This window comes from Alligator mississippiensis, chromosome 1 (genome assembly GCF_030867095.1).
Source record: "Alligator mississippiensis isolate rAllMis1 chromosome 1, rAllMis1, whole genome shotgun sequence".
Lineage (NCBI taxonomy): Eukaryota > Metazoa > Chordata > Crocodylia > Alligatoridae > Alligator > Alligator mississippiensis.
In genome coordinates, this window is record NC_081824.1 from 155,041,002 (window position 1) to 155,064,736 (window position 23,735).

At 41.1% G+C, this 23,735-nt stretch overlaps 1 protein-coding gene across 1 annotated transcript in view; it reads left to right on the forward strand.

The window, feature by feature from the left end:
• The window catches only part of RYR2 (ryanodine receptor 2), an 875,416-nt gene that overhangs the window by 815,830 nt on the left and 35,851 nt on the right, over nucleotides 1-23,735 (forward strand). The window contains exons 93-97 of the mRNA XM_059715710.1: nucleotides 1,417-1,635; nucleotides 3,769-3,899; nucleotides 6,803-6,845; nucleotides 8,044-8,177; nucleotides 23,287-23,347. Coding sequence (XP_059571693.1) covers nucleotides 1,417-1,635; nucleotides 3,769-3,899; nucleotides 6,803-6,845; nucleotides 8,044-8,177; nucleotides 23,287-23,347 — 588 coding nt within the window. The remainder of the gene's footprint in view (nucleotides 1-1,416; nucleotides 1,636-3,768; nucleotides 3,900-6,802; nucleotides 6,846-8,043; nucleotides 8,178-23,286; nucleotides 23,348-23,735) is intronic.

Here is a 23,735-nt window from a genome sequence, read left to right on the forward strand (position 1 = left end):
TTCCCACTAAAACTAGCCAAAGATTACACAGCCTTAGGGGCTCAGTGTCTGCTTCATATTTCAAAGGTATTGATCTCTAATCTTATTAAGTTTGTACTCTGTACACATTTCTGTTAGATGCTTTTTCTAGAAGTCCAAAGTGGAAAAATCTAATGCAAAATATGCTACATATACCAGAAATCTAACTTAGAAGAAATAAAGTTCAGATCTATACAAATATGTTTCTTCATTCAAAGCAAAACAAAACAAAACACCCACCCACCCACACACCCACCCATGCAGAGAGAGAGAGAGAGTATAGGATAAAGGTTAATTATTTAAGATATCAAATGAAAACATGCAGGTACATAGTGGCTCCTGAATCTGTCCATGGAGTCTTCTTTCCCCTTTTCCTTGAAAAAAGCAATCTCCGCATAACCCAGAGTTGGCAGGGGCAGAGTGGAATTAGTTGAGGGGATGTATAAACTAGCCTAAAAGAAGATATGGAGTGTACTTAATATAGTCACTTTTTCACTGATAGCCCTGTAGGGTAAATGGATGCTGCCAGACCCGAACCAAATCCTGGCATAGTCTTTCTGCCAGAGGGCACATTCAGACGAGCATGTACATTTGGTTCCCCAGGGACAAATAGCAATGGTGCACCTTGTGACACAGCTGCTTGTCCCTGGGGAATGCCCGTGCTATGTGCACTTTGGCATGCAGCAAGTTACCATGGGCATGGTTGGGGAGGCTGGGGCCAGCACTGTGCTAGCCCCAGCAGCCTTACCTGGGGCCCTCCCAGGGCTGCAGCAGCAGTGATCCTGCCTGGCAGAGCGTGGCCATCAGCCGCAGTACGGCTCTGGGCAGCCTAGCTCTGCTTTTCAGTAGTGCATGCTGCCTGAGTGTGCGCTGCTCAGGTTGTTCCCCCCCCCCCCCCCCCCCCCCCCCCCGAGATATCCAGGGTGTCAAAAAAAAAAACCACAGGGAAAAAATAACAGAGCAGTGCATGCTTAGGCAGCATGTCCTTTGCAGCACAGAGAACACTAGAGCATGCGGTGTGTGGCACTGCAAACATGTTTCCAGCTCTACGTACTGCACGGCTGTGCTCATCTAGACATGCACAGAGATTCCAACCAGCATAGCTAGAGGTACAGTCTAGGTATAGGGCTTCCATCAAGATGGTTTTGGCCTCCAATGGATCCCAGGCAGAGAGTCAAGTTTGTGGCAGTTTTACTGGGGTGGTGAGGGATGGCAAAACATTCATCTCAGTACAATATCATGGAGAGGATGGAGATTTCTTGTGAAGATTTCTTCACAGACAATTCTCTTCTGGCCTCCCCTAGTTTGACTTTCTTGATTTATGGTACCCAGCCTTTAAAAATGTGAAACACCTGTCAAATGAATACTTGTCCCACTTACTTTAAGTGTTTTGAACAGGTCTCCACCTCTTCCGTGACAGAAGAAAAGGAAGTTCATGTGGTACATGCTGGTGAAAATTCCAAATTAAACAGCCTAGAAAGTGGCTCTCACAGGATTATCACAGTGCACTACGTGCTTGAAGAAAGCAGTGGGTATATGGAGCCCACGCTGCGGATCTTGGCTATCCTACACACTGTCATCTCCTTTTTCTGCATCATTGGATACTACTGTTTGAAAGTAAGAGGCCAAGGAGTTGAATATTGTTTGTGTCCCACGTCTCTGTGCCCCCCCTTCCCCAGTGAAATGTAGTGGGGCAAAATTATTGAGATTTTGCATCAGTAGGGTGAGGCATTATATGGAGAAACACTGTCTGTCGGATATCCTATCTACACTAGCTGGTTGTAAGGTAAACCCCACACGAATTCAGAAAGGATAGCCTGTCCTGTGAGCAAGGCAGATTTTGTAACCTTTAGCATGCTTTCATAGACTCCACAGTAGCTATGTATGTTCATGCCACAGTGTTTTGCAAGAGGTCTTATATGTGATTTTCACATGCAAGTGGAAAGGATACATATGAGCAGTGGAAACTGGCAGTGTTGCACATAGTCAACAGTTCTGTTGGAGAACAGTGTATTGCCAGAGCTCTGTTGTATTTCTACTGGATCTCCACTGATCTTCAGTGGGTATGGAAAATCACTGTTTATTATCCTTCACCTAGTCTGGCAGTCTTGTTTTGGCAGAAACACAAGACAACAGAACAACTGCACTATCAAAGAAGGTGTATCGATAACATTTTTCTTTTTATGCTGTAGGAAATTATTCAGCCTTATTTTTTCCAGCTGTCGTTAATGACTGCTATATTTCCTTGGCCAAAAAAGATGTAATCTGCTTTTACCTCTGAGACAAATGATCACATGTTGCAGTCAAAAGTGGCTGATTTCCCTCAGTAGTTCAGTGCCTCCACAGATTAGTAAACGCTAAAATATGTTTTCCATGAGTGAATGTTATTTGGTATGCAGACTACTATCTCCAAATCCTAGTTTTGAGACTTGATTTTCTTTTTTTCTGTGTGAGATGTGTGGAACTTCTTTGAGAATTAACTTTTTAAATTTATCCTCTGGCTAAAGATGAATTAAAAAACCCATTGAAGTAGCTATTTGCTGTAATGATTTCCCACTTCTCCACTTTCCAAGACCCTGAAGAGAAGACGTTTCCTCAAAAAAGAACATTTCTAGTTTCTGCCTTTGGCTGATGGAAAATTGTTTTTAAAATAGTAATAATAATAAACCCTCCTCTGCTGTTGTCTGTGATGTTTTGGTGTCCAGAGATTGCTTTTAGATTGAGACTGAATTAAATGTACTTCATTTCTTTTATTTAAACATCTTGAAATAAGAATTGGATTACAGTTAGTATATATAGTGTAAGTACCATCAGTGTTAATGAATACAGTATTAATTGCTGTAGTTTCAACATAATAGTGTCTTGCTGTATGCTGCCATTTGTGATAAGAAGTCAGTTGCAGAATGGGTGCATTTTGAGGAGTTCAGAAATAATTTAAGAAGCTTAGGAGAATCACTTTTCAAAATATAATTGAATAAAACAGCCCACAGTCTACATGAATGCAGTCAGATTGTGCCTTTGTCAGTAACTGTTACCAGAGGAAAGACCATTCAAATACAACTTGAAGATCTATCAGCTTCATCCAGCCCCAATGGAAGGCATATCTTCAGACTGTAACTCGGCTCTCACAAGGCAATTCTGTTCTAAGATAGGATTTTTAGATCCTTACAGCCTAGGTTCTCAGGTACAGGAGAAATCTGCAGAACACAGTTGAAGGGGAGGGCGTGCAAAAGTGATTTAAGCCATCTTCTCAATTGCTCTTATCCCCCTGCTGCTCTGGATGCTGTTTTCTCTGCAGCCTTCAAATTACCTTAACCTCATAGCCTTTACCAGTGTTTGGCTGTAATAATGCCACACAGCAATCTTTGGGAACATTGCATATAAGCTCCGTTTTTTAAGCATATCCTTTCTGCTCTGCTCTTCTGGCTGATATGCAAACCCTTATATTACTTCTATGCTATTGTAGAGTTACCCCTGCATTTGAATGAATGTCCTAGGGTTTATGTTATGACCTCATTATTATAAAGAGGTTGAATGGTACAAAATGATCTGTGCTGGCATCAGCCAAATTCTTGATTGCTTGAAAACTTGTCCTATAATTTACTGTGACTATGGAACAGTTTATAATTTTTCCTTCTGAGAGTTATTGAACTTCATTTTTCCCAGCAACCAGCTGTTCTTAAAAGAGTAGTTCTCAGAGCTGTCAGAAATTTTTCACTCAATTTTAATATGTTGATTTTTCAATTGCAGGTTCCACTGGTTATTTTTAAGCGAGAAAAAGAAGTTGCAAGGAAATTAGAATTTGATGGGTTATATATTACAGAACAACCATCAGAAGATGATATTAAAGGGCAGTGGGATAGACTTGTTATCAATACACAGTGAGTATATATTTAATGTAGTTTTTACAATTGTGTAAAGAATTTTCTGTAGTAGACACAGTTTGAATAGTTATCTATCTATCATGTTTGTAGGAAGTGAACAATGCTGATGAGGTTTAATTTTGCAGCAGAGGAATTCAAAATCTTTAAGTATCCATAGCATCTAATGTATACCATCATTTTTAGCCTTCCGTGCTCTGAAGGCTAGAATCTTTAATATGATTATTTTTTTTCTGAAAGAGAAAAAAAACATTGAAATAAAATCCTTTCTGGCTACTATGGTACTCATTTACACATATGGTATTCTTTAACATGTCCTGTTGTTGCCCTACAGCAGCAGTTCCCGATCTGTGGTACACTTAACCACCAGTGGTACACAGACAACCTCTCAGTGGTACACGGGAGCAGCAGATGGGGGTGCACAGGGCACTTGGGTGGTGGGGAAGGCAGCTGACTCCAGCACATGGGGCTTCCCTCCCATGCTCAGAGAGTGAGGGGAACGCCGGTGATACCCAGCGGAGGATGCGCCCCTTGCTGCAATGTGCAGCACTGGCTGGAGTTGTGCCCTGAGCACCCCACCTGCTGCTGCACTGTGGGGTGAGTGCAGGGGGTCTGCACACCCCCCCACCCACCCTCACATCCCACATTCCCACACCCTGCCCCTACAACCCCCCACATATACACAACCCCCCAACATAACCTATGCTCCCTCCCCCCCACCCCCAACATGGTGGTACTCAAGGTTTTATCACTTTAAATTGGCGGTGAGGCATCTGTCAGAGTTTGGGAACCACTGCCTTACAGTATTACATTAATTTTACACCACTGTAGACTTCTCAGATGATCTCCTTAGGAGAAGGGCCTGGATTCCCACACCTTATTCTGAGCAGATCCACACAGTTCAACTTTGCTCCAACTGGGTCTCTGGATGTTAGCTCCCTACTATTTCTCAGCTATGCTAACTTGCCAGACCCAACTCTGTTTGGCCCCTGGTAAGCCAGTCTGGGCAACCAGTTGATTAGAGCAACTTCCAAAACAGCATCTTCAAAACAAACCTGGACTGTCACAACCAGCAGCCTACAGGCTGCATCTGCCCTGTAGAAGTTAAAGTGTGGTCTCTGGTCTCCCAGTCTGGGCATCTCTTTCTTCACTGCTCTCCTACTGCTGGCACCTGGGTCTCTGGGGTCCCATCCAGCTTTTGCTTCCTGCCTCTTTCCTTGTCCCTTTGCATGGCATGGCCCACAGGGCTGAGGAAGCCAGGACACTTGGGGGGACCTGGTGACCTGGTATGGCCCAGCAGGGGTAACTTGCCATATGGTGCTATGGGGGATGGGGAATGAAGCATGGGAGCATAGCACAGCATGGCAGGGAGTGAGGGTATATGGCATTGTTCAGTGCAGCAAGGAAGAGGGGGCATGTGGCATGGTCTGTGGCCCCCAGCTACTCAGAGCCTGCTATAGTTATTCATTCCCCAGTGACAGAAGGCACACAGAATAGCCAAAGGCAAAAGCAGTAATATGACTACATATATAGATCCTAGTTTCAAAACACCTAGAAAGCAAAGATTAAGATACAAATCACCCTCAGCCCAGCCAGGCCCACCTCTAACAAGGAGAAACACACTGGCCTGCCAGCACTGACTCAGTGTCTCTGTGTTGTCTCACAGATGCTTGTCACTATCTTAAACATGCATCTTTTTCTTTGCCCCATGGTTTAATTTTTTGCATAGTCTGTCCCAATCTCACCTGTCTTCTTTCATTCAGTATCAGACTGTCAACTTCCATCTCCAATTGGCCCACAATTTATCTCTGTTACCCGCTTGTTAGATTTTTCAAACAAGCATCTTTAATTTTTTTGACATGTAATCCTTCATGCTCACAAGAATCCAACTGTAAACATCCCCAGCATAACCTCATTAGCCTCCTTCAGCCTCTCTTCAAAAGTCTTCCTTTTACTAGTAGCTATAAAAAAAAAATGCTGTTGCAGTAGTGCACTGATACAACTCCCCATTATGCTTACCAGTATTGTTTTGTTAGTTCTCACTACATCCCCCCTGTCTGTATCCATCTGTTTTTCTAGTCAAAGACGTAGCTCACTGGGGCAGGAACTGTTTTTTGTTTTTTTTTTTTCAGTGTTTGTATAGTGCCTGCCCCAGTGAGATCCAGGGCAATGGCGATAGGAACTACAGTATTACTACTACTGACATCATTGACTCCCTATACACAAGCTTGGGGGTGGGGGCATTTTAATTATAGTGGTTTCCAGAGAGCTGCGCTAATTAAAACGGCACGATATCACATGTATTAAGCCCCTGCACATTTAAAAATGGCCACAGGATACTCTAACTAAAGCTCATTTGGTGAGCTTTAGTTACAGTACTTCACTGACCATTTTCGAACCCTCCAGGGCTTATACACGTGATGCTGCAGCAATGCTAGAGTGTTCTAATTAGGATGCAGAGCAGACTCAATGAATTGAGTCTGCTCTGATGCTTTCTAATTAGAACGTACCAGAGCATGTATATGGGACCCATTACTACTACCACCACTATCACTACTAACCAGTAATAATACCATATTTACTCAAAATGCAGGTGACTTTAAATTTAAAAACATTTTAAATTTGCTATAATTTTCCATGTAGCTAGTCTAATTATTGGAGGGCCATCTTAAATCCACAGCCCCATCACAGCTGTTCAGGGAAAGCAGTAGTGAAGGGCAAGGGGCCAGACCCCCCGACCTTGCTTCCCTGCCTGCCCCCACTGTGCCTATGCCTGTCATTCCTGCTGCCTGCCCCTCCTGCCAATTCCCTTTCCCAGATGGTTAGTTTAATGAGGGGTGCCTTGAGTCTAAAAAGGTTGAGAACATTGTTCTAAAGTATCATTTCTTATCTAAATTTTTCAGGTCATTTCCTAACAACTATTGGGACAAATTTGTTAAAAGAAAGGTAATACTTTTTAAAAACATTTTAGTAGACTTTGAAGTTTAGGCTGGGTTTTTTTAAGTTTGAGTTTTGCTTTAATATTTGGTATGCTACAGAATGGCATAATTCCTTGAAATTTATCTGAATATAAATTATTCATTATTGTATTTACCAATTTATACCAAGTCAGATTACTTACCTTATTTGTGTATGCAACTACACACATACCCACACACACGCACACATCTGTACTTATGAATGCATATATTAGGTATTTGGTTTTAAGATTTTTAAATGTAATTTAGAGACAGCTTGTTTGAATTCTTTCATAAAATGCATGTATTCAGCACATACCTATGAAATCTTGGGCATGCAATATGATTGTGTGTATATACCCAGACATATACATACTTGCATGCATTCTATATATTAAGTTATATGCATGTGTGGGTATGTGTGTACTCTTGTGTGTACTCATACACACTCCTGTTTAGAGAAGATTTGTCATTTAAAGATAGAAAATATTAAGGAGTAATGGTAATGCCTTCATTATGAATGCTGGAATTAGTTTCTTGTAAACATCATTGTCAGTCTTCCCAAATTCCCTGTAATGAAATTGATCTTCCTAAATATTTTATTATTTACTACAAAAAAAATCTTTCTAGGCAGTTTGGTAAACACCAAAAAAGGGATGTTAATATTGCTGGGATAGAGTTAACTCCTTTTTCACTCCAGCTTATCATTCCATCTCTGCTGATGTCAAAGAAATCAGAGTTTTGAAAATTTACTTCAGGTTATGGGGCATTCATGAAAGCTCTAGAACATTATTAAGGATAGCGGACTGATACTTTGGGATGTTATATGGATTCATCTAAATCAGTAACTCTTTCTAATATGTTGTTTCCTTTTATTTATATATGTTGTTATATATTCTATTGTTACGATATATATTTTCTATATTATAACCGTTTCATCAAAATGTGTTTATAAAGTTAAATATTAGAGTTAGTTAAAAAAGCAACATTTTTTTCATGTACATTGTTACATAAAAGGTATTCCTTTTTCTAAAAAATATTCCAATGTAATAACCAGCTTTACTAAATACAAGTAGAGCAATTAACTGCAAGATAAGTTTATTCTTAAAAAGAAATCAGAGTAAGGAAAAAGTAACCATATTTTTCCCCTCCTGACTCTATTGAATTATATACTTCTTATCTTTTAGGTTATGGATAAGTATGGTGAGTTTTATGGCCGTGACAGAATCAGCGAGTTGCTAGGAATGGACAAAGCTGCTCTGGATTTTAGTGATGCCAGAGAAAAAAAGAAACCAAAGAAAGATAGCTCCTTATCTGCTGTGTATGTACCTCCTTCCATTTTCTTTTCTCTGTTAAGATCAAGCATTTAAATGTTCTCATTCAGCTTTGAGGATCATGGCTGTTCTTAAACTATTATTCAGAAATGTGTTCTTGATTTTATGTTGTAGAAAATGTAATGAAGAGCAGACAGAGATATAAAGAGGCATAGCATATGGAATTCACACCTAAGTGACTGGTAGGGGGTGCATGGGGGTGCACATGCCCCCCCCAATGGCTGACACTGATGCTGTCGGTAGGGCTGGTGCCCTGCCTGACAGGGCTGCTGCCGTTGACAGCTTCTGCAGGTGCCCCGCCAGATTCAGGAAGCACCAGTCACTCATGATTCACAAGACTGCATTTCACTTTATAGCTATGTACTTATTTTGTTATGTTAATACTTGAGTGAATAATATTCCCAGAGATGCAATGAATCATAGTGATAACAGGGCTAGGAATTCCATTATTTTCCTTAGAGGGTCCATTATGTCTGAATCAGCCAAAAAAAAATGGCTTACAATATGCACACCATATATTCCACTTTTAAAAACATTGTATGATGGTATTAGATGCTGTCATAAGTGTAGTAGAATGTTAAGAAAGTAGATGTCTATTCTTTGAAATATTTCCTAACTTGTTTTGTCTGAAGTACATAATTTCCTTCTGTTTGAAAGATAGACAGAAGTATGTGGAAAAGCCAAGCTTCTAGATAGTGGAATAACCAGAGTCATTTTATTCTGAGTACTGAAGAAATTGGCTGAGGTAATTGCGGATCCATTGGCTATCATCTTTGAAAACTTGTGAAGGTCAGGCAAGGTCCTGGATGGCTAGAAAAGGGCAAACATAGGATGTGTCTACACATGTGTTTTAATGTTCATTAGTCTTTTTTAATATGCATTAATGAATTACTAAAAAACCCATATTCTTTAGTTAATGCACGTTAAAATAGGCTAATGTGTGTTTAAAGTATCACTAAGTGCCCTTTTTAAGAAATAGAAGAAGGATCTGAGGTCAGCCTGACCTGGATACCTGAAAAGATCATGGATCAGGTTCTCAAGGAATTCATTGTGAAGCTCCTAGAGGACAGCAAGATGCTCAGGAACAGCCCACATGGATTCAGCAAGAGCAAGTCATGCTTGACCAACCTTATTTCCTTCTATGACAAAGTGACAGGCTCTGGGGATGAAGGGAGAGCAGCGAATGTGTTGTACCTTAACTTTATCAAGGGTTTTGATATTGTCTCTCACAACACTCATTAAGAAGCTAAGGAAATACAGACTAGAGAAAAGTACCGTAAGGTGCATACATAGCTGGTTAGATCATTATGCTCGATGAATAGTCATTAATGGCTCTCTGTCTAGTTGGGAGGAGGTATCAAGTGGATCTGGTAGTGTTCAACATCTTCATTAATGATTTGGATGATGGGATTGAGTGCATGCTTACCAAATTTGTGAATGAAACCAAGTTGGATGGAGTTGCAGACACTGGGGGGGGGTCAGGGCTAAGATTCATAATAACCTGGATAGACAGGACACCTGGCCTGCAGTCAACCAGATGAAATTCAACAAGGACACAAGTGTAAAATCCTGCATTTGGAAGAGAATAATTGCATGCACAAATACAGACTGGAGAGTTATGGGCTAGGCTGCAGTACTGTAGAGAAGGACCTGGGGTTATAGTAGACCTTAAAATGAATATGTGCCAACAGTGTGCTCTTTGTTGCAAAAAAAAAAAAAAGGGGGGGACGGGGGCAGATTGAAGCAGAGGGAGAAAAAATTATTTGGGGGCAGGCTTCCCCAGCAGGGAAGTCCCACCCGGCCAAGGCCTCACTCAACTTACCCCTGCTCCTGGCTCTGTGGCACCGTCCCTCACTGCGGGGGCCTCTATCTAGCCCCTGTTCCTTCCCTCCCCCGTGGGCTGACCTGCTGGGCTGGGACGCATGCACATGGGCACTCAACCCCCCCCACCCCAGCCTTGGGTTGACTCCAAGAGGCTTCAGGATCTACCGCCAGAGGTTCCGACATCTACCGGTGGATCGAGATCCACTGGTTGGTGACCACTGATGTACAAGTTCCCTAAAGCACTCCCAGCTAGAGTGTCTTCATTTACTACCTGACTTAATGAGGGTTATGTTTTCATGCAATTGGCCATTTTAAAAGTGCTCTGCAGCCATGCACTCATGTTATGACACAGCTGCACAGCTGTAGAGTGCTTTTAGGGGCCAGATCACACACAAAAAGTCATTTCTATCTGTATCCCAAGATTTGGGGTGTACAAAAATAGCTTAGATAATTTCATTCAGGTAGTTGAGAAGTTTTCAAGCAGATATTTATCTTCACACTTTCCTTTATGGTTTTAGTTTGTAATAGGCTTAGAAAGTTGCCACTTATATTGTACTGAACTGTCACAGAACTATTTTTATAATTACCAGTCTAACCATTATCCTCAAGATTCTAAAAAAAACTCATCGGCATAACTAATTTAGTCTCTACTTTTTCTCTAATTGAGAGAATATTGTAAAAACTTCCTCTGTAATTTTACAGTGCCATTTCACTCTCTAATTAAGGACAATATTAAGAATGAGTGTGATGACTGTGGTTCTTAAGAAAGGAAAGTGGTGGAAGAGAATTATTTCCAGCTTGTTATAAGGTATAAGGGTCTTTACTTGTTAACATATCAAAAGGATAAAAGTGCAGGAACGAAAGACTAGAAGCAATCAAACATTTCCCCAAACTTACTTAGAAATTTCAAATACAAAGAGGTCGTCTAAACACAAACCAAATAGAATAGCACACTGACCAACCCCAGTTATAACCCCAGATACCTGAACCACATTCCAGAATGGCATCAGAAAAAAATAATTGCTTGGTCTCCACTTATCATTTCTTTCATGCATCTCAAAGTAATTAAGGTTTTTCTTTCTAAAGCATAGTCTCTACATTATTCATCCAGTGGAATCTTCAAGGCAGACAGGATAAAGCAACATGTGACTGAAGAAAAAATTAATCCTATTGCTTTTCTCCTTCTTAAAATCTTCATCCAGTATTAGAGCTTCAAGGATCTGGAAACCTTCCAAGGGCCAAATGGGAGATGAAGTTTGTATAAAGAACCAAACTGATGGAAACAAAGCAAAAATAGCATTTCATAATTTTGTAAATGAAAATGCTTTAGAATGTGTTCACATAGGATAAATAATTCTTATCTGTTTCCTGATTTGTTTTTATTTTTATCATTAAAAAAAAAGGTGAACATTAAAAAACATTAAATTTGGGACACTCATTTTGTTTTAGATGGTAGGTAATTTGAAGAATAAAATAAGGGATGTTAGAAAGGTGTATTCATTCAGAAGAGCCCAGTTCAATATGATGGTTCTGGAGTCTGAATAATAACTTTCTTAAATCATCAGGGTTAGTTCAATTGTCCTTACCTTTAAGATGTTTATATAAAAGAACAGCCCCTTATAGTTGAGGGTCTTAAGATAAGGATTCCTTAAATTTCGTTCTGCTGTTGAGAGCCAGACTTGCAGGCCCATGCAGAAGAAGGAAGTTGAAGGAGTTGCTCGCTGCTTTGCTCAGGCAGTCCGCCTTTCCACACCCTTCATGAACCGGACAACAGCTTGTTACTTCCACTTGCAGAATTTGCCAGGAAGTAAGTAGGTGCTTGATGCTGTTCCTATTCTCATAGTAAATTCCATCCAGTACAGCTGAGCAGGTGCAGGACAGAGTTGGAAGTGGATTTGCACAGTTTACATCTTCCCACTTCTCACCCCAAGTTAGAATGATGTCAGGAGAACCTAGAACTTGGAACCTCAATCTAGTTTGTCTCCTGATCCTGCCCAAATATGTGCTCCATTCTAATTGGGCCTAATTATAAGGTTACAAATGACCCAAAGAGTTTGGTATTGAAATAGATTATTATTATTGTATAAGTCTTCTAATCTGCCCTTGATTAGATATCTGAATCATCAGAGCTTCATCTCTCCCTGCAAAAATAAACCATGTTCCTTTTGTATCACTTTCTCTTTTTTAGGAATTAGATTTCAAGAAAAAACAATCACAATATTTACATTACTGGGAAAAGCTACAGGTTCTATGAATTTTGCCTTCCTTCTGCAAAACAGTTTAAAAGAAAGGCATCTTTCTTCTGTGACTTACAGGAACAGTCAGATATTAAATTATAGTATTGGGTATGATGGCCTTCTGTACCATACTTACCCCTTTGTGATAATTTACCTTTTAACCAAGTTTTCACCATTATCCATGGTTATGGTTTCAGTGTATTTTATATTTTTCAGGGAGTGAAAATGAGTTCTATCCCTACAATACAGTGTCTTGAGAGTAGGGGTTCTTTACTCTTCTGTCCCCTTTCTCATGGTAGGAATGCAATTTAGGATGGTGATATCTCTGTCGCCGTGCAGCTTGTGGACCAGATACTGAGTGAGACAGTATTGTTATATTCAAATGTACACTTCTAAACATAATATTGACTCATATAGCTTTTTATTTTAACTTCCTAAGTAACAGATTTCAAATGAACTGCATTGTTTAATTTTGACTGGTCAAGACAATGTGTCTTCTGCTCTCTGGAGTATGGAAGCAGTCAGTACTCTACAAGAATATCTTTCTTAATCTTATTAGTTATTGTTTGTACTCTCATAGCACTGATGGATCCTTACTTACAGGGTAAGGTTCCATTGTACTAAGCATTGTGCAGACACAGAACAACAAACGGGTCCTGTTCCAAAGAGATTTTGGTCTAAGACAAGAGGGAACTGATTGATACAGACAAGGAAACACTAAGAAGCAATGACACAATGTTGATCAGCCTGATAGGCAGTAGCTATTGTATATGAACAACCCTACTGTTGTTAAGGCTTGTGTGGACATCACAGAAAAGAAGAGTTATTAGGAGAGATTTAATTGTGAATAATGAAATAGCTTTGAGAAAGTGATGGAAAGCTCTTCATAGTTATTAGGAAAAGCATGGGGGAAAACACACACGTACATATTTGAAAATCTAGCAGTTGGGGAGTAGATGCTGACATCATGGACTGATCAGAGGTGGGACTCAATCTCTTTCTACTGAATGAAAGTTAGAAATGGGTCAGGCTGTGAAGGTTTAAAAGTAAAGACAGCCAGTTTGTGCCTGATGCAACAGTGGATGGATGTACAGAAAAAGATGATGTGCTAAAAGTAATGGACTAGGGAAATCAATTTTAGCAGCAGCTTTCTGGATGGACATCAGTAGGACAAAATTGCATTTGTCAAGGCTAGAGAAAAGAACATTGAGACATGACATACTGAGACCATGGATCACTGTTTTAGCTGTGAGGTTATTAGTCAAGTTTGTCTTAAGTCAGACAGGTGGCAGGGTGACACTTTTGAGCAGGGGCGGGCAATTATTTTGGGCAGAGGGCCACTTACTGAGTTCCGGCAAGCCATCAAGGGCCGAATGACAGGCAGCTGAGGGAAGATTAATATTAATTTTCTAAATTTTTTTAAGGGCCCCATGGGCCAGATAGAATGACCTGGCAGGCCGTATCCAGCCTCCGGGCTACATTTTCCCACCCCTGCCTTAGAGACTAATTGGTTCATAGAGGCATGAGTTAATGAATCAATAATGCATGTGATGCAAAAGAAAAGAGGAGAAAGTGAAATAGATAATAAGGAAACAGTAGAGTAATTTAATATATGTGAATTTTTCTTCTATTGAACCTTTGCAGAGTAACTAGGGACTGTGGCACCCATCTACCTGCAGCCGTGGGATCCTTCCATAGTCACTAGTGTTCAGTATTATAAGACAAAGATAATAATGAACTAGCAAAATAAACTAGTAAGAACACATTTAGCAATATAAGTGAAAATGGAAGATTAAACGGGGAGGGGAGATGTCACCATAAATCAAAATATTTGCCACTCTTAGTAAGATTTAGTAAAGCAATTTTGGTGGGGTTTTATCTCATTTTACTTCCTGACAATGTAGCTGAGTGATATGTGAATGAGAAGCCATTCTCTATTGTTTTTCCTAACCGTTTAAATTCATTTTATAGCAGGACTCTTTTCTATAATATATTATAAAGAATTGATCACGTGAATTTAAATGGAGGATTCCTCAGTCTTTTGTTATAAATACAGCTGAGAATAAACCTGGAAGCTTGTTATATAAAGGCTGCAGATTTTTTCTCTCTGGTGTAATTTCTGTGTTATATAAATATCATCATCATAATCCTAATCAGGCAGTAAATGTCACATGCTGACCATGTTCTGAGTCACCAGGGAGATAGCTCAGTTGAAACCTCAGGCTTCAGTCTCTGCAATGATGTTGTTTGCCCTGGATGGAATAAATGAATCTTAATCACTGTTGACTCAGAAACAATTACTGACAGAATCATCATACCTCTAGTAATCTGTGGTCCAGTCTCATTTTTTAACCTTTGCAACCTTGCCTCCAAAAATTCATTGTACCGATGTCCAACCTGTTTACAGTTCATACAAAATAAAAAAGTCAGGTAGAATTATCTTAAAAATAGAGTTTACAGTTAGTTTCTGGTCATTTAAACTTCTCATTTTTTTCTGTAGAGAACATTATGTTTCTCTCAATCACAGGTTGCAGTTTCTTACTACATGAGTCATTCCAGGAAAATGAGCAAAGGGAATGGTGTAGCAGGGCACTATTTGTTGAGAATAAGAGTACGTGGGAGTAGATGCCTTTGGGCACCTATCCATGAGAAGTGAGGCTGCTTCAATGTTCTGTAATTACAGTGCATCAGAGCAGGCTTGATTAATCAAGTCTGCTGGAGCATGGTAATTACTGCACACCAACAGACTGTAGCATCGTGTGTATCAGCATCCCCACACTTAAAAATGGAAGCGGGAGCACTTTAACTAAAACTTGTCGAACGAGCTTTAGTTAAAAGTAACCCTGCTGCCACTTTTAAGCATGGGGATGCTGATATAGGAGACACTAAAGACACTTTAGTTAGAGCTCATGGAGCCACTCTAACTTAAGCATCCTCTACCCCCCTGGAACATGTGTATAAATGCCTATAGAATATAGACGCATAGAAATAATATAATAAGAGTAATAGACGCACAGAAAATGAGTGTTGTGATGATATGTGATTTGTTTTGTTGTCTAGGCCAGGGATCAGCAACCTATGGCGCACAGGCCAGATTCAAGCTATGGAACCATTGGATGAAGCCCATGGATTTGGGGTTCCAGTGGCTTTCAGTAGCAGGGGCTTCAACTGTAGTCACTCTCCCCATGCTACCACAGGGACAAGCAGTAGTAGCAGCAACAGGGTCAAGGTGCCTGGCCACATGTCTTTGACTATAATCACTCTGGCCCATAGCAAGAAAAGGTTGCCTAATGCTGGTGTAGACCATTTTTAAAGATCAGTGTTGTTTAGAAGAAAAGGAATAGAGCTGCAATAGGTTACAAACTCCTTTGAGCAGAGGTGGTTGGCCTGTTTGGCTGTATAAATAATACTGGATTTTCTTGCATACCACACACCAAATAAGACCTTTGTTTTTGCGTAAGGCTTAATTAAGAAAAAAAAAAAAAATTTTTCCAGAGGTGCAGCTGGAAAGAGCAATGACAGTCTAATCTTCACTCTGCTTCCTGACTAACCCTAGCTTCTCCTGAAGGGTGGTCTACATGAGTAGATCTGCAATTCTGAAAGAACGAAAAGAGTTTCCAAGGAGGTGAAATAGGAGAAGGGAGACAAAGAACAACTAGCAGGTAGTAAAATCACCCAAAGAAAGGTTAGCTTGATTAGTGGAACATCAAGACCATTAAAAAGGAGATATGATTGTAAATTCCCACAGAATGAAGAACAGTGGACCATTAAATTAATTAACTTCCTCAGCTTCCTGCATAGAAATACCACTGCTGCTTCCAGGGGGAGCAGAACTCAAAGTGGTGTGCTTCTATTTGGGGCAGAAAATCACCTTCTCTGCTTAAGAAATGCACCCCAAATTTGGGAAGCTTTTTGGGGGGGGAAAGTCATGCATAGTATGTGGATAAATGTGGCAATTTAATATAATTCCTGCAGGAGTTCAAATAATTTGATGGCAAAACATTCTTTAAGTGGTTAATGTTTAAAAAAAGCAAGCAAATGTCTAAAAAGTTAAAGGAAAGATACACAGCCTATAAACAAGATGCCATGGTGATGCAGATACACATCTTGTCTGTTCAACAAATTCCATGATCCCTTTTACCAAAAAAGAAAAAAGTGTATTTATAGAAGGAAAAAATGTAGCTTCAAGTCTTGGGATATTTTTACAGAATTGATGGAGAAAACAGGTCTGTTTGAGTAAGAAATATGGAGGAGGGAGGAGAGAGAAAAGTGGAAAATATCATGTACAGATACTCTCCACCTAGCCAATTGAACAAAGGTGGTAGGGGAAGGGCAGGTGAAGGAAGGCCAGCAACAAGGTATTATATAACAAGGGAATAAGTTCTTCAGAGAATTATCCAGTCATTTTTATTGCCAATAAAATGCTAACCAGAAAATTCTATGGAAATAGTTTTTAGCAAAATACTGATGGACATAAATTTCTGTATAAATTTTTCTTCTTTTGGGTGTCTGTTTTTAAAATATTTCACTTATTGTGTTAACGGGGTCATTACTACTAAAACCACAGTAGCATCCAAGTTTGGCTAGGAGTTCTACATACACAGAAGACACAGTTCTTGCCCTGTGTCTTAAAAAGTTAAAGAATGAAAAAAAGGTAAAAAGAAGAAACACAGCTGTCACATAACTGCTCAACAGGTATCCGAGCTCGGCTACCTGTTGAGCGGTGACATGACAGTTTTGTTTCTTCCTTTTTTCCTTTATTTTTTTTCTGGAGATTGCCCTCTTGTGATGGTGGAGAGGCTTGCATGTTCCAATGATCCTGAGAGCAATGCCATTGGGAGCTTTATGCTCCTGGTAGGGTTACCCATGGCGGCAAGGTTGAGGGGGAGGTCTCCTGATTAAAAGCGATCCAAGAAAACCTCAATGGCAGACCAGGTGGAAGAAAAGTGTAACTCCCTATTCAGCAGCTGTGAAGGTGGATGAAGGCTGCAGCAGATCAAGGGTCTCCAATTGTCTTGGATTCCATGCCATTGGACTTAGATCTCTATCTGTCAAGGACCATGCGTTTGTTGACGTGCAACAACATCCTCACGCTAAAAGAAGTCATGCATAGGCATCTTCCTTATAGAAACTATACATCTCCTCTGCACAACAGGAAAGTCCTATGGCAATTGGTGAATGGTGACGGGGACTGGACTATGAGATCTGGAAGTTCCTAGTCATGGACTGGCACGTACGTGTTGGGTGCTTGTTTCAGACGTCTTGTTTGAGGACAGAGGCAGTAAGAGCAATTCAGCAGTTGCACCCACGATTGAGCAGTCCTATTTAGGATCCACTCTGCTCACCCCACTTGGGGAGGGGGCTAGAAAAGGTGCCCCAAACATAGTCTGTTTCAATCAGTTCCTGGCTGGATCACCTCTATACAGTCACAAAGAAGCAAAAATGATTTTCAGAACCTGGAATGTATGAACCTTAATGGACTACGCAAATAGTGATTGCCCCAAGTAAAGGACAGCAATCATCTCTTGTAAACTGAGGAAGTTCAGCATTGATATTGCTGCCCTATCTGAAACTTGATGTGCTGGAGAAGGACATCTGAAAGAAGCAGGTGGAGGGTACACCTTTTTCTGGAGAGGGAGAACAGAAGAAGATTCAGGGGCACATTGAGTTAGTTTTGCCATAAAAAATGAACTTGTGAACTGACTCTCAGAACTCCCAATTGACATTAATGGACACCTTATAACTCTCCATCTAAAACTCACTAAAAACCAACAGCAACAATTGTGAGAGCATATGCCCCAACTCTTAATGCCAATGAGATCATGAAGGAGAACTTCTACTCAGAACTTGACACCATCCTCTCAAATATCCCAACGGAAGATAAGATCATCCTTGGAGATTTTAGTGTCAGAGTGGGAAGAGACTCAAAACTTTGGAATTGTACTATCGGAAAAGAAGGTATTGGGAATTCAAATTCTAGTAGGGTCCTTCTCCTGATGAAATGCACAAAACATGGACTTGTCATCACAAATACCCTGTTCCATCAAAGGAACAAGTTCAAGATGTCCTGGAAACACCCTAGATCGAAACACTGGCATTTGATCAACTACATAATTGTTTGGGCTCGCGGTTGCCAGGATGTCCTGATTTACAAGAGCCATGACTAGCGCTGATGACTGTTGGACTGACCACCGCCTCATCTGTTTCTGCATGTCCATTAGGATTGCTCCTAAATGAAGAATGCAAAGGAAGCAGATCAGGCACAAGTTAAATATTGAGTACATGAAGGACCCACTCAAGCAGAAAGAATTCCAGCAACTCCTGAATGAGATGCTATCAACAGAGCACCCAGAAGGAGTTGAGGAGCACTGGGCAGGACTCAAGATAGCGGTTCTCTCACCCTGTGAAAATATCATATGATACAGAAAAGCCAATGGCACTTTATCGTGCATCAGCAGATGCATGACAAATAGGTCCAGGGAGGTGATACTTCCCCTCTATAGGGCGTTGGTCAGACCGCAGTTGGAGTACTGCGTGCAATTCTGGGCGCCACACTTCAAGAAGGATGCGGATAACCTGGAGAGGGTACAGCGAAGGGCAACTCGTATGGTCAAGGGCCTGCAGACCAAGCCCTACGAGGAGAGACTAGAGAAACTGGACCTTTTCAGCCTCCGCAAGAGAAGGTTGAGAGGCAACCTTGTGGCTGCCTATAAGTTCATCACGGGGGCACAGAAGGGAATTGGTGAGGATTTATTCACCAAGGCGCCCCCGGGGGTTACAAGAAACAATGGCCACAAGCTAGCAGAGAGCAGATTTAGACTGGACCTTAGGAAGAACTTCTTCACAGTTCGAGTGGCCAAGGTCTGGAACGGGCTCCCAAGGGAGGTGGTTCTCTCCCCTACCCTGGGGGTCTTCAAGAGGAGGTTAGACGAGTATCTAGCTGGGGTCATTTAGACCCAGCACTCTTTCCTGCTTATGCAGGGGGTCGGACTTGATGATCTATTGAGGTCCCTTCCGACCCTAACATCTATGAATCTATGAATAAGACCAGAAAGCATCAAGACTGGTTTGACAAAAATGAAACTGAAGTTCAAGGTCTCATCAACAGGAAATGAGAAGCTTTCTGTGCCTGGCAGAATGACATCAACTCTGCCATCAAGAAAAATGCACACCAACAAGCAAAATCAGAGGTGCAGAGGAGAATACAAGAACTGAAGCATGAGTGGTGGATTCAGAAATCAAAAGAAATCAAACATTTTGCTGTCATCTGTGACACTCGTGGCTTCTTCAATGCTACCAAAGCTGTCTCTGGCCCTGGCACTCAAGGCCTTAATACTCTAAAATCAAGGGATGGAACAACACTCCTAAAAGACAGTGAATCCATCAATGCTCTCTGAAAAGAACATTTCTAGGACCTTCTGAATCATGATTCAACTGTCAATCAAGATACGATCAACAACTTTCTGCAAAAAGCAATTAGAGAAGACCTCAGTTTGCCACCTACCCTGGTACAGGTCGGGAGTGGAAAATGAAGAATAACAAAGCAGCTGGTGTTAATGGAATACCCGTGGAGGTTTTCAGAGGAGGAGGAGAACAGCTTACGTGGCAGCTTCATGTCCTCATCCTTAAAATCTGGAACAAGGATAGAAATCCCAGCCAACTTAAGGGATGTCATGATTGTTACTATCTTCAAGAAGGGGGACAGAGCTGATTGCAGAAACTACCGAGGCATCTCGTTGGCCACTGCTGGGAAAGTCATTGCCTGTATCCTCGCTAACCGCCTTCTCCCAAGTGCGGAAATCCTTCCAGAATCTCAAAATAGCTTCAGACCATCTCGAGGAACTGTGGACATGATCTTTACAGCATTTCAAATCTAGAAGTGTCATGAGCAAAATGGATCTGTCTGTTTGGTCTTCATTGACCTCTCTAAAGCCTTCAATTGTGTAAACCATGAAGCCCTATGGAAAATCTTGTCCAAAATTGACTGCCCAAACAAGTTCATCAGTGTTCTGAGCCTTCTCCACAACAACATGTCAGCCAGGGTTCTCAGTAACAGGAGTCAAATAGAGCCATTTGAGGTGAAAACTGGAGTGAAGTAAGGTTGCATCATCCCTCCAACTTGGTTTTCCATCTTTATCTCCACCACAATGCACCTTGTTTACAGAAAGCTCCCACCTGGAATTGAAATTGTGTATTGGATGGACTGAAGAATCTTCAACCTCAAACAGACTGGAATCCAAAATGAAGATCACGACAACATCCATAATGGAGCTCCAGTATGCAGATGACAATACTGTCTTTGCTCAATCTGAATAGGACCTCCAAACCATTTGTAATGTATTCTCGGAAGTCTACGAGAGTCTTGGCCTAACTCTAAACATCAAGAAAACGCAAGTCCTTTACCAACCTGCTTCAAATGGAGAAACAAACCCCACCTCCATTCATATCAATGGAGAATTGCTGGAGAATGTGGATCACTTCGCCTATCTTGGAAGCCATCTTTCAGCAAAGGCAGACATTGACCCAGAAGTACAACACCACTTGAAATGTGCAAGCGCAGCCTTTGGATGTCTGAGTAAGAGAGTCTTCTTAAATCATGACATCCTTGCTGAAATGAAACTCTTGGTTTATCAAGCCATTGTTATTCCAACTCTGCTGTATGGCTCGGAAACTTGGACTACATACAGAAGACATCTCAAGAGCTTGGAAAAGTACCACCAATGGTGCCTTCACAAGATCCTTTGGATTAGCTGGAAAGATAGATGCACAAACATCAGCATCTTGGCTGAAGCAAATTCCAACAGCACTGAGGCCATGGTCATCCAAAACTAACTTCGTTGGACACATCATGTTGTTTGCATGCCTGACTCCTGCCTTCCAAAGAGAATCTTTTTCTTACAGCTGAAAGAAGGTCAGCAAAGTAGAGGAGGGCAAAAAAAGCACTTCAAAAACACCCTAAAGGTAAACATTAAGAGGTGTAACATTAACATCAACACTTGGGAGACCCTAGCTCAGGACCGACCAAAATAGAAGAAGACTTTTTGGGAAGGATGTCAACACTTTGAAACAGGTTGTTGACAGGTAGAAGAGGAAAAGAGTAACAGGTGAAAAATACATCAGAACATCCAACGTGGCAACACAGTGCCCATCCCTCCTGAAAACTTCTGTCCTCACTGCAACAAGACATATGGATCTAGAATTGGGCTATGGAGCCACCTGAGGACTCACTATTAAGATCCTTGGAAGACTTTCTTACTTCTTTATCATCAACTGAGCTCGAGAGCACCCTAAGCAGGACCTCTCCCCCAACTCTTTTGCCACGTCTTAATGTTATCAAAATCTTTAAGGAAGGGTTCAGTGGTGTAACAATGTGTCCCCACTAGGGGTACTTGCAGTCTGAATGCGGCTGACCTTGGGGCTTTGCCTCCCCTACATCCTGTCCACATGCTAACTGATGGTGTCAATACTTTATGATCTCTTGCAGTACCTTTGGCCTTTCAGATCCACTCTGCTGCCTTTATGGCCACTCATCTTGCCGCCACTCCCTGGGTACTATGCTTGGAGCTGGTCCTGGCTAAAGGGACCCCCAGGACACTGGCCCTCCATTATGGAGGGACTAGCTATAAATTGCTTATATGATCTCTTTTGACTTTTCTATTCTATATCTTTCTCTCCTTGAGTGGGTTGAGCCCCTGAGTGGGGCTGAGCCTGAATCCCCATGCCAGTCTGCTGGGGCTTTCCTGCTCTTCTCCTATAGGTCCCTGCTACTTGAGTGCCCCACTGTCTCAGCATCTTGAGGCACCCTCTGCCGCAGCCTCTTGCCCAGTGGCAGCTGCCTGCCCCCTCTCTTCGGCATTGCTAGTGCCTTTTAAATTTTCCCTGGTGGTGCCGGTGGCTGACATCATCAGCCATGCACTGCCTAGTGTGATTGACAGCGTACCCAAAAATTGGCACAGCAGTGCCATGAATTGCCTTAGTCCCAGCTCTCCCTGCCTTCCAGGTAAGTATTCCCTCTCTCCCTGGACTTTCTGCCCAGTCCCCTTAGGGTTGGGCAAGGTTACCAGGATTCCTGCCCATTGTGCACTGTCTCCACCGTCACAAAAACTAAACAAATAGATGAACAGTAGAGGAAAGGAATACAGCCTACGTGTACAGGTTAGATTCTGACTACCCTTCACTTGAGTGTGCGCTTTTGAAGAAAGGCGGTAAGGAACTGCCTATGCTTTTGTGCAGCCTAAAACTGGCCAGACAGAACCATAAACCTTGTGCTCAGAGGAATTTAGAGATTGTTGCATCATTACTCCTCCTTATGGCACCAGATGCTCAGTGAGGTAATGGCACCGGGGGGGGGGGTGGGAAGAGTGGGGGTGGCTGGAGAGATACTGGAAAAGCTACTCATGTATTAATTTGTACTGATAGGAAGAAAGGGATGGCCTCATAGAGGGTTTACAGATGGCACCCATAAGGAGGTGTGTAGAATTTTTTGTACTTAGGGAGCCCCAGGAGGCACACTGTAATTCTCGGATAGATTTTTCTTTGTTGCTTCCTTGTCTTCAGTAGGGCCTCATAATGTGCCCAAAGGGCACAATTTAGTCCACAGTAATTGGGGAACATTTGTTTTCCTTGTTAAATGTGCTGAATTATTTCTCTTCAGTGAAAGAACCCTCCCATTCTCTTTTTTTCACTAGTTCCCACCTTCATTTTTATAGCCTTATGCCATTTTCATTTTCAAGAATACACATTCCTGATTTCAGTCTGATAAGGCTCCATGAGGTTTGTTTGCTAAATATTTTCCTGCTCATGTTTCAGATGGAGCATCCTACAATAACAACATAAATTACAAGCATGCTCTGATATTGTTTTATCTATAGTAAAATATGTCAACTGCAGTATATACAGGATAATGATTTTGCTGTAGACCAATTACTTTATCATTTCTTCATTGTATTTTGTCTGTCTGTCTCTCTCCCCCTTTCCTCCCTCCCATCCCTTCAACTCTATTTGTCTGTCTATAAACATACACTTTTTTTTCCAGGCTAAATTCCATTGACGTGAAGTATCAGATGTGGAAATTGGGAGTTGTTTTCACTGACAATGTAAGTTACTTTCAGTATTTGAACTATAAAGCAGCAAGCAGTCTTCTAATCATGAAGAGTTTGTAAAAAATTAATGAGAGTTTATGACTTTTTATACTATTGGTAACCTGCAATTTACTACTCTAAGTCTAACTACCCTATTTTAATTTTTATCTGTGAATTCTTTTATAATTACATAGAAACTATTATAGAAGCTCTCTTTACTTCAATTAATTTCAATTAATTCTTTTGGGGTCATTCTCTGGGTTGCTTTGTTGTGCCCTTCAGCTGTGCACAGAAAATTTCAACAATCAGTTTTGGGAAAACAAGAAAAGAATATATGTACTGCAGTACATTGGTGTTTATATTAACTTGAGTCATGTTTAAAATAACATTCCTATATTTGAAG